This window comes from Piliocolobus tephrosceles, chromosome 8 (assembly GCF_002776525.5).
Source record: "Piliocolobus tephrosceles isolate RC106 chromosome 8, ASM277652v3, whole genome shotgun sequence".
NCBI lineage: Eukaryota > Metazoa > Chordata > Mammalia > Primates > Cercopithecidae > Piliocolobus > Piliocolobus tephrosceles.
In genome coordinates, this window is record NC_045441.1 from 94420340 (window position 1) to 94435947 (window position 15608).

Genomic DNA, 15608 nt, shown 5'->3' on the forward strand with positions numbered 1-15608 from the left:
AAGCAAAACATAATAGAAACATGCTTTTTACTCTGGGTTGGTACTCTGGCCTGTTTATTCTCTTAAAAAGCCACCGGGCAGGGCTTTATGAATAGAACACTGAAGAGAGTCCAATTTAAGTGGGAGTCTCGGTGGCCTTAGGAGGCCAGGCAGGGTTAAAAAGGATGAAGCAGAAATCTCACAATGAAAATGGCCCAGCAGCAACTAACGCCACATACCCACACAAAGGGGAAGAAACAGCCAATCAGTGAATTATACTTCTGCCTATGCTTTCATTTTCAAAGTTAATCATATCTTTAATATAACAGGTATTGACTTGACTACAAGCACTTGGTAAATGAAATTGTTTACATTTTGTGAGTATAATAAAACTGCACTAATTGGAGAAACAGATCGATCTGAGCTAGTGACTATAGCTAAAGACATGAATGGACCAAACAGTTGTTTAGTTAAAAGTCTTCCTTTAATCAGTAAGTTAAAATGACTTTCAACAATTATATTAGAGCAGCAGGTGAAGCAGTACTGGCCTCTATGTAGATAGCAATAAGTAAGGGTCATTTGTTTATTCTTCTTTAAGAATATATATTGCCAGCCAGGCGCAGTGGCTCATGCCTCTAATCCTAACACTTTGGGAGGCCAAGGCAGGAGGACTGCTTGAGCCCAGGAGTTCAAGACCAGAATAAGCAACATAGGGAGACCTTGTCTCTACAAAAATAAATAAATGAATTAGCCAAGCGTGGTAGCATACACCTGTGGTCCCAGCTACTCAGGAGAATCATTTATGCATAGGAAGTTGAGAATGCAATGAGCCATGACCATGCCACTGCACATGAGCCTGGGCAACAGAGCAAGGCCCCATCTCAAAAGAAAGACAAAATATTGCCAAGTAAACATTATAAGTACGCCGTTATAATCTTTTTTGCTGTTATCTGCTGAGCACATCCTTTCTTCCCTCCAATAATACAAAAATAAACTCCAAACAATATATTCCTACCAAGTACTCTATATGGAACAAATCCTGTGATTAATATTATTAGTTGATATAATTAATATTTCCTCAACTAAACCAGATTTACTGAACACCTACTATGTGCAGGATGCTTTGCAGGCACTGAAGGTAAAATACAGTCCTGGTCCTCTGTGAGCTGACACTAATAATGACACTAATAGTGACACTAATAATGAAGAAATGTGTTTTTAGCAGAGTAGTGACTCATAAAAAGGTCTCAAAGGATCTGCTCTCATGAAAAACATTTAAATGGGTTTTATTAATTATTTGTAGAATTTAACAAGTACTTCTAGAGTGTTAAGAATCCTTGAAGAGCACTTGGCTTCTTCAGTTTGTTAAGAATTTCCTTTATAATATTTGTGCTAATAATTAGTACTTTTTCTGAAGAAAGAACTTGCTGAGTGTGGGTAAATCTCTACTAAGACCTTGTCTGAATTATTCTAAATTCTAATTTCATGAGCCAAAACTTCATCTATCAAATTCACTCTTCACCTCCTGCGGCTGTCAGCCACTTCTGGGAGCCTGGACGTGTTACCTCACATCCTGGGTCTGCCTTGGTGTGCTGATGTGCCCCTTCAATAAAAGACAAAGGAGGGTCACCATTACCCTAACCTCTTCTTCAGAGACCACATTGATGGAAGCTTTAAGTGGCTCCATAGCCTTGGCACTAATTCACCTGCATTTTTAATAGGGCAAAAGGTGGCTTGCTGCAATAATAAATTCTAAAATTTAATTTCAGCTTCTGACATTCATGGTTGAGCGTATCTTCCTTTTCCATGAGAGGTTCCACAAATCACTCAAGAACACCTTCCACCGCATAATAGAAAATGATAAAGCACCTAGGGAAGGGGACAGAATGTCTGGCAGAACCCTGGGTTATATCATACAGAGAACAGGGTTCTTCCTAGCTGAAAGGCTCAGGATGCTCTCTGCAGCATTTAGGCAACCCCAGGAAATCCACTAACCGTAAAACCTACAATTAATAAGTTCCTATTCCATGGAGCCAGAGACAGGGGCTTTTTTTTTTTTTTTTTTTTTTTTGTGGCGCTGGGGAGGACAGGGTCTGGCTCTGTAGTCCAGGCTGGAGTGCAATGGCGTGATCTCGGCTCACTGCAAACTCCACCTCCCAGGTTCAAGCGATCCTCCTACCTCAGCCTCCTGAGTAGCTTGGACTACAGGTATGTACCACCACGCCCAGCTAATATTTTGTATTTTTAGTAGAGACCAGTTTCACATGTTGGCCAGGCTGGTCTCAAACTCCTGACCTCAGGTGATCCACCCTCCTTGGCCTCCCAAACTGCTGGGATTACAGGCATGAGTCACCAGGCCTGGCCAGGGGTTTTCTTAAAGAACACAACACTGAATTCTTTTTCCCCACTGCTCAGCGCAAACCTCATTTGCTATTGTAAGTGATTTTAGGATAAGACGAAATCACGTTTCTTCCCATTGTCTTATTGAAAATCATGGCCTATAATGATATTCCTTCTTTTTTACATACTCTTTTACATACTTTTTTACATACTCTTTTACATACTTCTTTTTTACATACTTCTTTTTTACATACATGATTTGCAACCTGCATTTTTCTTTTTAAGGATATACTGTGCCCTGCCCACAACCTGCAAGTCCTAATTTATTAGGTATTTAAGACTCTGATAAAAATATATTAGACCAGACCGGGTGCAGTGGCTCACACCTGTAATTCCAGCACTTTGGGAGGCCGAGGTGGGTGGATCACCTGAGATCAGGAGTTCAAAACCAGCCTGGCCAACATGGTGAAGCCCCATCTCTACTAAAACTACAAAAATCAGCCAGGTGTGGTAGCATGTGCCTGAAATCAGCCAGGTGTGGTGGCATGTGCCTGTAATCCTAGCTACTTGGGAGGCTGAGGCAGGAAAATTGGCTTGAACCCGGGAGGCGGAGGTTTTAGTGAGCCGAGATCATACCATTGCACTCCAGCCTGGGCGACAGAGCAAGACTCCGTCTAAAAAAAAAAAAAGTACATATATATATAGTGACCAAGACATCTACCAAGAAGAACCTGTTTAGCTCTTAAGGTCCAGGTTTCCTCAATTCCCAAACACTTAAGTTGTGGAGGAGATGAGTGAATAAAGAGGTATCTTTCCCAAACTCCATCAAGAAACACACCCATATAGATCCTGGAAAACCTGAAGGTACCAGCTCCTCTAGTAACCCATCATGGAGAGTCATATTTTAGGATCTAATAGGAACATTCCCTTCCTTGCCCCAACACGAAGCTGAGCTCTCCCACAAGAGAGCTGCTTTCCCTAAGAGTCCAGGAGAAAAGGCAGCTGCCTTAGTGGAAACATTGCTGAATACTGTAAGAACTCTGGAGCAGACCTTAAAGAAGTCACCAATTTAAGAAAATGTTTCTTACACTACGGGGGATTGTGGGGTGAGGAGCTGAGATTGAGGATGAAGGGACAAGATCAAATATGGAAACTAAGAAAATCGTAAGATGCAGAAGAGGAGAAAAATTAACACTTCTTTAAGAAGAATCAGAAGCCTCTCTCTCTTTCTCTCTCTGTCTCTCTCTCCTCTCTGTCTTCCTCTCTCTCTCTTTCAATCTCTCTCTCTCTCTCACACACACACATACACACACACACACAGAGTCTTAGAGAAATGATTCAGCCTTTTAAATACACAGATGCCTGCATTCCCTCTCGCTCTCCACAGAGCCTCTGGAGATTCTGACTGAGTCAGTTCAGTCCAGGACTCTATGTTTTTTCAATATTAATGCCATTCCAGGAAATTCAGGGAATATCATATCCTGGGGATTGCAAGACATATCTGCTCTAGTTCCATTGTAAAGGCCAGGCCTGCTGAAGTTTCTACTTGTTGCCCTCTTTCTGTCCATGGCTTCCCGCTGTTTGAGTGTGCCCCACCCCTTCAGCCTTTGTCCCTCACATCTGAATTGCTCTCCATTCTGACTTGTCAGCCCTTGCAACTCAGAGAAAGGAAACTAGGTTGTCCTCCCATTGTCCTCCCATTTTCCATATCATGCCTTTTTGACAATCTGAGCTCTCCTCATCACGAAGAGTCTGGCCCTGTGGTTCACAACATGAGAATGTTGATTCCAGAAAAGCCTTCGAACCTCTCGGCTGGACCCGTTTCAAAGTTGGTGCTACATGCCAAAGCTGTTTCCTCCAGTCTAATTTTCTCTTGTCTTGAAATAGAGACATTACAGAAAAGGTGTTGATCTTAAGGAGTTTAACAACAAAGCCCGGCTGCTCAAAGTACAGTCCAGGATCTTAAGACAAATTCCAGGGTAGGTCCAACCAACTGCCATAACCAGCAAGAGACGAGTCTCCAAAGCATCACTTCAGCCAGGCCCGTGCCTACTGCCCTGTCCTGGCTTCCCCTAGTCAAATAACTCAAGCTTTCGTTTTTTTAACTAAAGTAGTCTAAACCCCTCATTTCCAGTGGAAGAAACAGTGAGTCCGTAACGCCAGCTTTTTTTAAGATTTGATTTTTTAAGGCAGTTTTGGGTTCACAGCAAATTTGAGAGAAAGGCACAGAGATTTCCCATATACTCCCTGCTCCCATTCATGCATAGCCACCGCCATGATCAGCACCCCTACCTCTGTGTGCATTTGTCACAACTGACGAACCTACATTGACACATTGTTATCACTCGGAGTCCACAGTTGACACAGGGTTGGGTCTTAGTGTTGTACCCTGGACTGCAGATCCTGACTGGTCCATAGTCTGTTAGGAACCAGGCCACACAGCTGTAGGTAAGCAGTGGGCGATCGAGCTTTACTGCCTGAGCTCCACCTCCTGTCAGATCAGTGGCAGCATTAGATTCTCATGGGGCGCAAACCCTACTGTGAATGGCACATGCGAGGGTTCTAGGTTGCCTGTTCCTTGTGCGAGTCTAATGCCTGATGATCTGAGGTGGAACAGTTTCATCCTGAAGCCATCCCCCTACCCCTACCTGGTCTGTGGAAAAATTGTCTTCCATAAAACTGTTAGTCCCTGGTGCCAAAAATGTTGGAGACCACTGTTGTACATTCTACGGGTGCAGACAAATGTCTAATGACATGTGTCCACCATTGTAGTATCATACAGAGTAATGGCACTGCCCTAAAAACACTCTGTGCTCCATCTATTCATCCATTCCGTCCACACTCACCCTGGCAACCAACAACCTTCTTATTGTCTCTGTATTTTTTACCATAAGTCCAGATTTTTGTTATTCACAAACTGTCTATAGCCTTGCTCAAAGTTAGGATTGCCCCAATGTCCTGTTCTGATAAGAACTCCCAATATTTAACTATAAACCTTCTGTCAGGATCACAAATAAAATCATATAATGCCTTACTCCAGGCTTGAATTGTATTCTCTACAACAAAATCTCTAAACTTAAGAATCACACATTCATCAATGTGCTGTTTGGATTCAAGATTTTTTAATAGAACAACAAACACACACTTAGCCCAGACTAAATAGCTGTTAACTATAAAGTGGCTCAACATTTGCTTTCAAAATAACCTGCTTTTACAGTTCTGTAGCAAGGTCTCTGGTCTGTTCAGCATGAACTCTTCAACAGTGACCCTGGCCTTATTGGGATCCTGGGTTTTAGGATTGGATACATACACTCATAATGTATGCATTAATGTGCCTAGCACAGTATGCAACTCTCTGTTTCTCACATTTCACTTCCGTTTCTACTCCAGCCTTCACAGCAATTTATTTCCACCATGCTCTGGGCCCTTTTATTTGACCTTCTGGGCATGAGGTCTCCTAGCACGTGTATCTTCCAAGCCCAGTAAAGGCCATGTTTAAAACCAAATGAGAGCCTTCACTGTGTGACACTGAAACAGCTTGATCATTTTCACACAAAATTACTTGCATCTTGGCAGGGCTAAGTGGTAAACTCAATTAATAAATCCTGAAATTTAATTTCTACTTCTGACATTTATTGTTAAGCATGTGCTTTCTTACCACCCAGAGGTTCTACTTTCCATTTAACCTCGAGGTGTTAGGGCTCCGCCTATACTGTCCCTTTCCTCAAACACACCATGCTATGAAAAATACCCCCTGTGGCAAAACCCAAAATTGATGTGGAGTGTAATTCCATTCTGCACATTGAAGCCATGTATACATAGGGCCACGTGTGGAGCAAGTTGGGCATGTACATGGGGAGAATCAGTGTTGCTGGCAAAGAGGAAATCAGGCCTCAAAACATCCAAGCTGCATGGATTAAGTTCTTCTGATCACATTAACCTCACCATGAGTACATCCCCCTTATCTCACCCTGAGCAGAGCTGAGCGAACACAGGCAGTGCAGGGAGCAGTTGTTGCCTCTTCTAGGGGCCTGTCTCTTGGAAATTACTATCTAGATATTCCAGAATTTCTAGTACTTTGTGTAGGTAAAGAACTGGAGTCCATGATCTGAGCTAGATTCAGACCAAGAGAACCACAAAGAGGGTGGTTTCAAAGCACAATCCACAGCAGGTGAGTACAGTGGAAAAGAACAGGCAAGACATTGCTACATTTTTTTTTTTTTGAGTTTTATTTTCTTCCAGAAAGCAATTACATCCAGCAAGTCAACTATGATTTTTTTTTTTTTAAGACAGAGTCTCACTCTGATGCCCAGACTTGTATGCAGTGGTGCTATCTCGGCTCACTGCAACCTCTGCCTCCGGGGTTCAAGTGATTCTCCTGCCTCAGCCTCCTAAGTAGATGGGACTACAGTTGCGCACCACCACGCCCAGCTAATTTTTATATTTTTAGCAGAGATGGGGTTTCACCATGTTGGCCAGGCTGGCCTTGAACTCCTGACCTCAAACGTTCCGCCCACCTCAGCCTCCCAAATTGCTGGGATTATAGGCATGAGCCACTGTGCCCGACCATGAACTTTGAATTTAATAAGAAAAGTTTGGTGGTAAGGGGAACTATATGAATTTATGAGATTATTAGAGACAATATAAATATAAACGTGGGGACACTATGTATTTATTTTTATAATCCTTTTAAATTTTAGAAATGATTACTGTGACCGATTCTCAAATGACAGTTGATATCACTAAAACATCTCATTATTATGAGAAAAGCCTACAAGAATTTATATATTACCATTCAAATTTTATTAACATTTGTGCCTCCATTAAAGCACCTCAGGATGCCCTCAGTATTTTGAGAAAAGTCTACTTTTGAAATACACATATAGCTCAGTCTTTCACTAATTTCACTTGCTGCATGCTTGACAGGGTTAGCTTTACTTAAAGTCTTTATTCTTACTGCCTAGATAATTTTTATTCAACTGCTCTAAACATACTAAGCAATCTTGATTCTAACAGTAATAATATATCTTTGTTACTGGTTCTGTTAATTCTAATGATTGGTCCTAGGCTGTTCCTCCCCTTCCTTTAGGAATGGTACCTTCCAGTCTCTCCATGTGCATGAAAAGTGACAAGCATGGGTCCCCATATTTCTACTTATTGGGCCACCCTAAAGACACGGTTTGTAAAATCTGCATGAATATTATCTTTCTCTAATTAGCCTTGGTTTTGCATATGTTTTTAACTGATGTATAATGCTTTCTCTTTCATAGTAGCTTGTCTAATTATTTCTAGAGTTCTGGAATATATGTATACCTGAGACCTTGTAAGTGATAAGGATAGGATTTTCAGATCCATGAAAATTTGAGATGCACCGCATTCTTGCAGGGGCCAGCCTAGAATGACCCCAGCAGGAAGGAAGCAGGTAGAGAACAGCAGAGCAGCACTGGCCGCATTCCACCCCACACATTTCAGAGCATCCTCCCTTAGATTCAGTGCAAGTCACTAAATTTGTTTCCTCTCAGCCAAAGTATAGACAGCTGTAACCTAAGCTATCCTTTTTGTGTCTGATAGAAAGAGAGCCACAGTTGCCAGGCCTTCTAGCCCTAGAAACTCCAAACTCCACCTGGCATCATGGGTACTTCCCAGCCTGCTCTGTGGCAGTTATCCAATCAGGACAAGATCCTGTCACCTTCCTTCCTCCATACTCAGTGATGCACCAAGTTTAAAGAAAAAAAAAATGTTAAGGGCCCATTTGTGACTATTTTTTTAAAGTAGTCATAACTTTACATCAAGTTAGTATTCGCTACTGTTTCAAAGGGAATATTCTCAAGTGTTGGCTACATTTTAGCCTTGGTAAAAAATTTCGAGGAAAGAAAATGTAACCCGTAATTTTTTAAAAAATCAGAATGTAGATGATAGCCTTGCAACTATGGTTCAAGCAACTTTTTACCCCTCAAATACATCCCTAGAGCAGCCCACATTTCACTGTCACGTTCTGCGGTGGCATGTGGCTACTGCCACAATTTAATTGGACTGGGATTTTATATGTCACTTTGGCTTTTTAGCAGAAACTGTACTCATGCTCAGTCTCCATAGTTAGCCATATAAATATAAATCAAACTGACACACTTCTCAATTCTGGTTTGATTCTATCCCATTCACACTGTCACAGCCATGGCTAAGTGTCTGTCCACCAAATTCTTTTAAACTGGCTCTCTGAATTTTTTCTGAAACATATTTTCCAATTGTTAATGACCCTGCTAATTACCATCCAGGTCTGGCTAGAATTTAACATAAAAGACAACATTATTCATTAAGTAAATTATTTAATTGGCTTACTACTAAACATCTTCTTATCAAAAAGGTTTATGCTGATATCAATTTAGGTAGATATACATACACACACAGCCACACACACAACCATCACAGTCATTCCTTGAAGCTGTCTACAAAAACAAGTTTGAAATGTATAATTTTCCAAAATATGTCTCTCAAAAGGTAACCTGTTGATCAGGGGAAAACTACGTAGCTAAGCTAGGGCATAAAGGAGAAAGTTGCAATGTGCTAGGAAAGAGATAAAGTCATGGAATAATTATTGGGGAAATCTAGTCCAATGACTATAGGTTAAGGAGGGCTAGATTTCTGTTTCTGACAAAAGAAAGGTCTATGCTTGCCATATAATTTACTTTAACTAGTCTGTAATCCATGGGGATGAGGAGGCCTGAGTCAATTCACTAGAGTCATTAACTTTAAAAAAAGAGAGTGAGGGCTCTTTGTGGTTTCAGTTCAGTTCCATAAGCATCTATCAAGCACCACCTGTGACCCAAGGTCTGTTGCTCATTGCAAGAGATATAAAGATTAATAAGAAAGGCTCTGCCATGTCCATTCATAAGCTAGGATGGAAGACAGGGAGATAATTATGTAATGGGACAAGATAAATAGTATTAGCAAAGGGTGATAAGAACCCAAAGTGGGCAGTAAACTAAATCTGCTTAGCAGAATTGTAGAAAATTCTACCCAAGTGGTAAAATTTTAGCTGGGCATTGCTTTCACCAGAGTGGGAAAAAGATAAGGCTGTTTGTTTCCAAGCAGATGAAATGGTTCAAGCAAAGTCAGGGAGATGTGTTCAGAAAAGCTCTAACATAAACCAAATGGGAAAGGGGGATGGCCAAAATGAAGGAGGAGCCCTTTAAAAAATAGCCTTCTGGCTGGGCACGGTGGCTCACACCTGTAATCCCAACATTTTGGGAGGCCAAGGCAGGAGGATGGCTTGAGGCTAAGAGATTGAGACCAACCTGGGCAACATAGCAAGACCCTATCTATTAAAAAAAAATTAAAAATTAGGCAGGTGTGCTAGCATGTGGCTGTAGTCCCAGCTACTTGGGAAACTGAGGCAAGAGGATTTCTTGAGCCCAGGCGTTTGAGGCTGCAGTGAGCTATGATTGTGCTACTGCACTCCAGCCTGGGTGACAGAGCGAGACCCTGTCTCAAAAGAAAAGAAAAGAAAAGAAGGACCTTCTATCCCAAGCAAAGGAATCTGAGGTTTATATAATCAGATGTCACCAAAAGAAATTTTTTAATGGGAGGGTAAAAACATCTGTATTTGGAAATATACCTCAGTAGCAAATGACGTAAGGGCCAGAATTAAGAAAGTGGTGGTGGAAATAGCACATTGGGGTTGGATATTGGGGATATTTCCGTCATTTCATTGATGAAATAAAGAAGGTTGGTGAATAATGAATGTGAAGGACAGGCTCAGGGGGGAGGACTGTGACCCGAGGCTGGGTGGAAGATGATGTCAGGAAGCTAACGGGAAACACGAGTGAAGGGCCAAGCTTAGGCAGAAGGATGATGAGGTGAGTTCTGGACTTGTTGAGCTTCAGAGGTCTGAGAGACACTGAAGTGAGGAAGGCCAGAAATAGGGCACTTGGATGAGGCACTCGGGAGCTGGAGCCAGAGCATTTGGGGAGTCTTGGAGAGGACTTGGAGCCGTAAGTGGGGCTGAGCTCTCCCAGAGAGCACCCACTGTGTACATAGAGAGGAGCGCCAGATGACAAAGCCACATTGGACTGGGAAGTAAGAGGAGTTGATGAAGAAAATCAGGAGAGGGCAATCTGAGAGACAGGAAGAGAACCAGAAGAGAAAAGCAATTTGGAAGCCAGAGAGGGCCTTCAAAAATAATTACCCATTTTCTAGATGAAAAAGTGGTTGCACCGTCCAGAGATAGGCTGGGAAGCAAGTTAGAAAAGGAGGGAGAATGGAGAGGATTGGCGCAATGCCAGGCGCATAGCACTCGAGACATGATGGCTTTGTGTGGCTTGTGGGTGGAAGTGACCTTCACCTACTACTCCATGGACCTCTCCAGAGGCCCTCCCCACATGCCTCCCCATGTTCTGAGCCACCCCAGGAGCCCACCCAGTGTGGGCACCCACCTCAGATCACTAGAGCTCCCACTTAGCTCCAGCCATGGCGGCCCAGGCCCTGGTGTTTCTGCTTTCTTTTTTCAGAGGGCAGAGGTGGTCAGAGTGTAAAGATGAGTAAGATACCACCTCTACACTAAAGTAACTCTCTATATGGGGAATGGTTAAGGAAAACGGGGTGCTTGTAGTTTACAAAAAAAAAATCGCACTCCTGTTGAAAGCATTTCTTGGGTTCCTTTCCCGTCTTGACGTATAAAGTATTCTGGAAACAGGCGTGCTCTCCCCAGTTTCTCTTTTCCCATGACATACTGCATTTTGAAGTCTGAATTTTATCAAGACTCCAATGACGAAGTCCCCTCAAAGATCGCCAGTTTCACTACAATAACAAAATCTAATGACGGATTCAACCCTTCAGCCCCTTAGGACTCCCTGTAACAGCTAACACTGTTGGTCAATGTATTCGCGGGATTTTCTCTTACCTGTTCAGTTACTCCTCTGGGGTCTTCAACTCTCTTTCCACCCGCAACAGCCCTCCCCACCCTTTCCTTCAGACCTCTCTTGCTCTCATGGTTCCACCTGTCCCACCGTGCAGAGGACTCTTGTGTCTGTTTGCCACCCCTGCCTTCATTTCACAGCTTCATCCCAAGACATCAAGCTGCCTGCTAGACAATTCTACCCAGATACCCTGCATTTATGCATTCAAAATTGTATTCATGACCTTCCCTCCCAAAATATTCCTCCTTTTGAATCACCTATTAATTAAGGGACCATCAACCCTCATGATTGGCTCAAAACTACATTGACTGGCTTCCCTACTCGTGTGTCTGTGTCTGTGTGTGTGTGTGTGTGTCTGTGTCTCTGTGTGTCAGTGTCTGTGTGTGTGTGTGTACAACCAGTCCCCAGGTGTGAGCATACTTCTTTCATTTCCCATGTCAGCCTCTCCTCCACTCCCATTGTCATTCTGTCCCAGTTCAGGCCCACTCCCCTGGATTAGACAGCCTTTACCTGTTTGCCCTACTGCTATACTGCTATGGTATATCTTCCCTGCTCATTGATGCCACAATTGTCCTAAAGGATTGCCCCACTCAAAAATATTTTCCACCCAAAAAAAAAAGAAAAGTTTTTTTTTTTTCTGAGACAGTCTTGCGCTGTCACTCAGTCTGGAGTATAGTGGCGCAATCTCGACTCAAGGGAATCTCTGCCTTCCTGGTTCAAGCAATTCTCACTTCAGCCTCCCAGGTAGCTAGAATTACAGGCATATGCCACTGCCCCCAGCTATTTTTTGTATTTTTAATAGAGACAGGGTTTCGCCGTGTTGGCCAGGCTGGTCTCGAACTCCTGGCCTCAAGTGATCTGCCTGCCTTGGCCCCCCATAGAGCTGGGATTACAGGTGTGAGCCGCTGCGCCCAACAAAAAACCTTTAAGTGCATCCCCAAGCCATCCGTAATTTGGCCCCATCCTGCTATTCACTCTGATCTCCTATCTCATGCAATATTCCATTACATAGGTGTGCTCCAGTTACATGGGAACACTTGTCATTGCCCTGCATCCCCACCTTCAGGGTTGTTTTCTTGGCTTAGTAAACCCTTTCCCCAAATCTTATCCTCCTTCAAGAACCAGGTCCAAAGCCTGCCTCCTCCATGAATCCTTTCCCAAGTCCAGCAATCAGAAGGCATCTCTCAGACCTCTGAAGTCTCATAGCCCTCATGCTTCTCTCCTGTTCTCTCTCACTCTCTGCTTCGCAGCATAGTTATCAGTGTCCACATACTTCCTCCCCTTGTGGTATTCAAACTCCTTGAAGCCAGGAACCTAGGTTCTTTGTACAGTGCTTAGCAGATTGAGGACAACAAGAAAGACTGAATAAATAAGTGAATGGACGAATAAACATCTTGCAGTATCATGAAGTCATCATTCTGACAGCAAATTTCAGTGCGGGTTTTTGTTTAGATGGTTGTAGAAGCCACAAGATTGATGGCCCAAATTTCCACCAATACTCTCAACGTAATCTGAAGGTGGTGGGCGGGAGGTTTCCCTTTTGTTTTGTTTTTTAAATAATTTCCTGCCTATCCACTTATTCTCATGTAATGAATCTCTTTGTGTTAATGGTTGAGTGGAGGAAAACTGGCTAATAGAATGTTCCAGGTAGTTGCTTCTGGTTCATCTAAGTTTTATTGTTACTATAAAGTGTTGTTTCTCAAATTGTAATTGTGACCTATGTTGGCAGCACAAACTGCAGTCTAATGTGCCAGAGTTGCTGCTGGGCTGCAGAAATGCCACATCTAGCACAGTCTCCTGGAGACAGAAGGTAACCAGGACCTGTGGAACGAGAGCTAACATTAGGTCTGTCTGAATGGGATTCTGTACCTGCCTTTCTGCTGTGAAAAGGAGCCACCACAAAAATTCTCTAAGCTCCCTTCTAGTCTCCTGGGTCTATACCAAGTTTAATCAAATCTGCCTCTAACGTGTCAGCCATTGTTTGATGCTGTAGGGACTCCAGAAAAAAAAAAAAAAAAAATGTGCCATTGCCCCTCCCTCGAGGAGCTCTCCATCTCACTAAAGAGCTGAAAATACTTAGTTAGAATAAGAGAGTACAAACCAGAATAAGATAGTTTGAGGCAAGTGGCAGAAATAATGACCAGAATAGTCAGACAGGGCTCCTTGGAGGAAGGTAGTCCTGAGATGCCCTTGAGGAGCCAGTGGGTTTTGGATGGGCAGAGAGGACAGCAAAGGGCTCTACATCTTGAAATGAATGTTGGATATTTTCAGAGATGATTTCGAAGCTAACACGCAAATGATATGTCTAGAACATAGGGTTCCTACCAAAAGGCAAAGTCACAAAATCTTTGAATGCTTGGAAGAAGCAGATATCTAGAAACTAATGGCAATGAGAAGGCACAGAAAGTTCTCAAGCATCACATTGACACTGCCAAAGAAGTGCTTTGGTGGCAAACATGTGATTGGCATGGGCAAACATCACATTGACACTGCCAAAGAAGTGGGTGGTGGCAAACATTTCTGGAAAAGGTTTTTAATCCTGGCTACCCATTATAATTACCTGTGGATTTGGATTTGAAAAATACCCACCGAGTCTCCTCCCCAGACCAATTCAACCAGAATGGGGTGGGAAAGACTGGCAGGCAGAGGTGGGCTTCTGTTGTTGTTAACATGCCCCAGGTCAATATGATGAGCAGCCAGAGCTAATAACCAGTGGACTAGAGGTAGATCAGATAAGCTATTAAGATAACCTAGGAGATGCAGGAATGGGGTCATGAGGTACTAAAAACAGAAGTAAGATGCAGGTGAGTTGGCAATACCTGCAACTTGAAAGAAGAATCAATAAAACCTGTTGAATGATGGTAAAAAGGACTAAGAATTAAGAAGGACTCAAAAAGTATCCCCGCATTAGAAACTAAGTATTTGAGAAAACGGCAGAGCCATCATCAGGGAAAAAAACAGGAAAATTCTAAAGTGATGCTGTTAACTAGCTGTGCAGCCTTTCAAGAATTATCTAATTTCTCTGGACCTTGGTCTACTCATCCATAAAATAATAGGATTCAGTTATTTGATGCCTTAGTTCCTTTTTAATGCTAACATGCAGAGTACTATGAATGAACTAATCTGAGGAGCGGTAGCTCATGCCTGTAATCCCAGCACTTTGGGATTACGATTAGTCAGGCGTGGTGGCACCTGCCTGTAATCCCAGTTATGCAGGAGGCTGAGGCAGGAGAATCGCTTGAACCCGGGAGGCAGAGGTTGCAGTGAGCTGAGATTGTGCCATTGCACACCAGCCTGGGCAACAAAGCAAAATTCAATCTCAAAAAACAAAAAAATGGAATTTTAAGATGTATGTGAACATTCAAATAGTGATTCACAACAAGCAACTGCATCATAGTCGTGGCTTCAGCAGTTAAAACCAAAAGAGGCGATGGAGTCCCCAGGGAAGGGCATGGAAAAGTCGGGGGAGGGAGGCTGGCAAAGGAGAGAAAGAACACAGACATTCCCTTGCCTGCTCCAGGCTCTGTGTCACCTTCCTGCTACTTTGTGACACATGAGCAGTGACACAGAGGCCACTTTCCCTCATAACCCCAACTTTAATGTATGGACACAATCATTGTACTGTGACCACGTGGAGCTAGCTACTTTCATACACTGGGTTTTTCTGATGAAAGATTGTTTGATGTTAGCATAGTACCTTCAAAAAAAGGACTTGGGTCTTTTTGCAATTCCTTATGAAAATTCACTACCACAGAAAAAGCAAGTAGCAGGAATACTTAATGTCTCTTTTTATATTCAAGATGTTTTTCATATATGTGTGTGTGTGTGTGTATATATGCTGCAACAAACATGAATGTGCAAGTATCTCCTTGACATCCTATATATTTTATATGCATATATATTTTATGTGTGCATATATATGTAAATTTTATATATATATATATATATAAAAATATCCAAAAGTGGGATTGTTGGATTGTATGGTAATTCTATATTTATTTTTTTGAAGAACTTCCATACCGTTTCCATAATGGCCACACTTACAATCCCACAAACAGAACACAAGAGTTCTAATTTCTTCACATCCTTGCCAACACTTGTTATTTTCTGTGTATTTTTATTTTTATTTTTGAGATGGAGTTTTTCTCTTGTTGCCCAGGCTGGAGTGCAATAGTGTGATCTCAGCTCACTACAACCTCTGCCTCCTGGGTTCAAGTGATTCTCCTGCCTCAGCCTCCCGGGTAGCTGGGATTACAGGTGCCCTCCACCATGCCTGGCTAATTTTTTGTATTTTTAGCAGAGAAGAGGTTTCACCATTTTGGCCAGGCTGGTCTTGAACTCCTGACCTCAGGTGATCCACCTGCCTCAGCCCCC

The 15608-nt window shown here is 42.6% G+C and overlaps 1 protein-coding gene across 1 annotated transcript in view; it reads left to right on the forward strand.

The window, feature by feature from the left end:
* MAGI2 (membrane associated guanylate kinase, WW and PDZ domain containing 2) overlaps positions 1 to 15608 on the forward strand; it is a 1516313-nt gene that overhangs the window by 1461996 nt on the left and 38709 nt on the right. The window contains exon 22 of the mRNA XM_026448702.1: positions 7409 to 7497. Coding sequence (XP_026304487.1) covers positions 7409 to 7497 — 89 coding nt within the window. The remainder of the gene's footprint in view (positions 1 to 7408; positions 7498 to 15608) is intronic.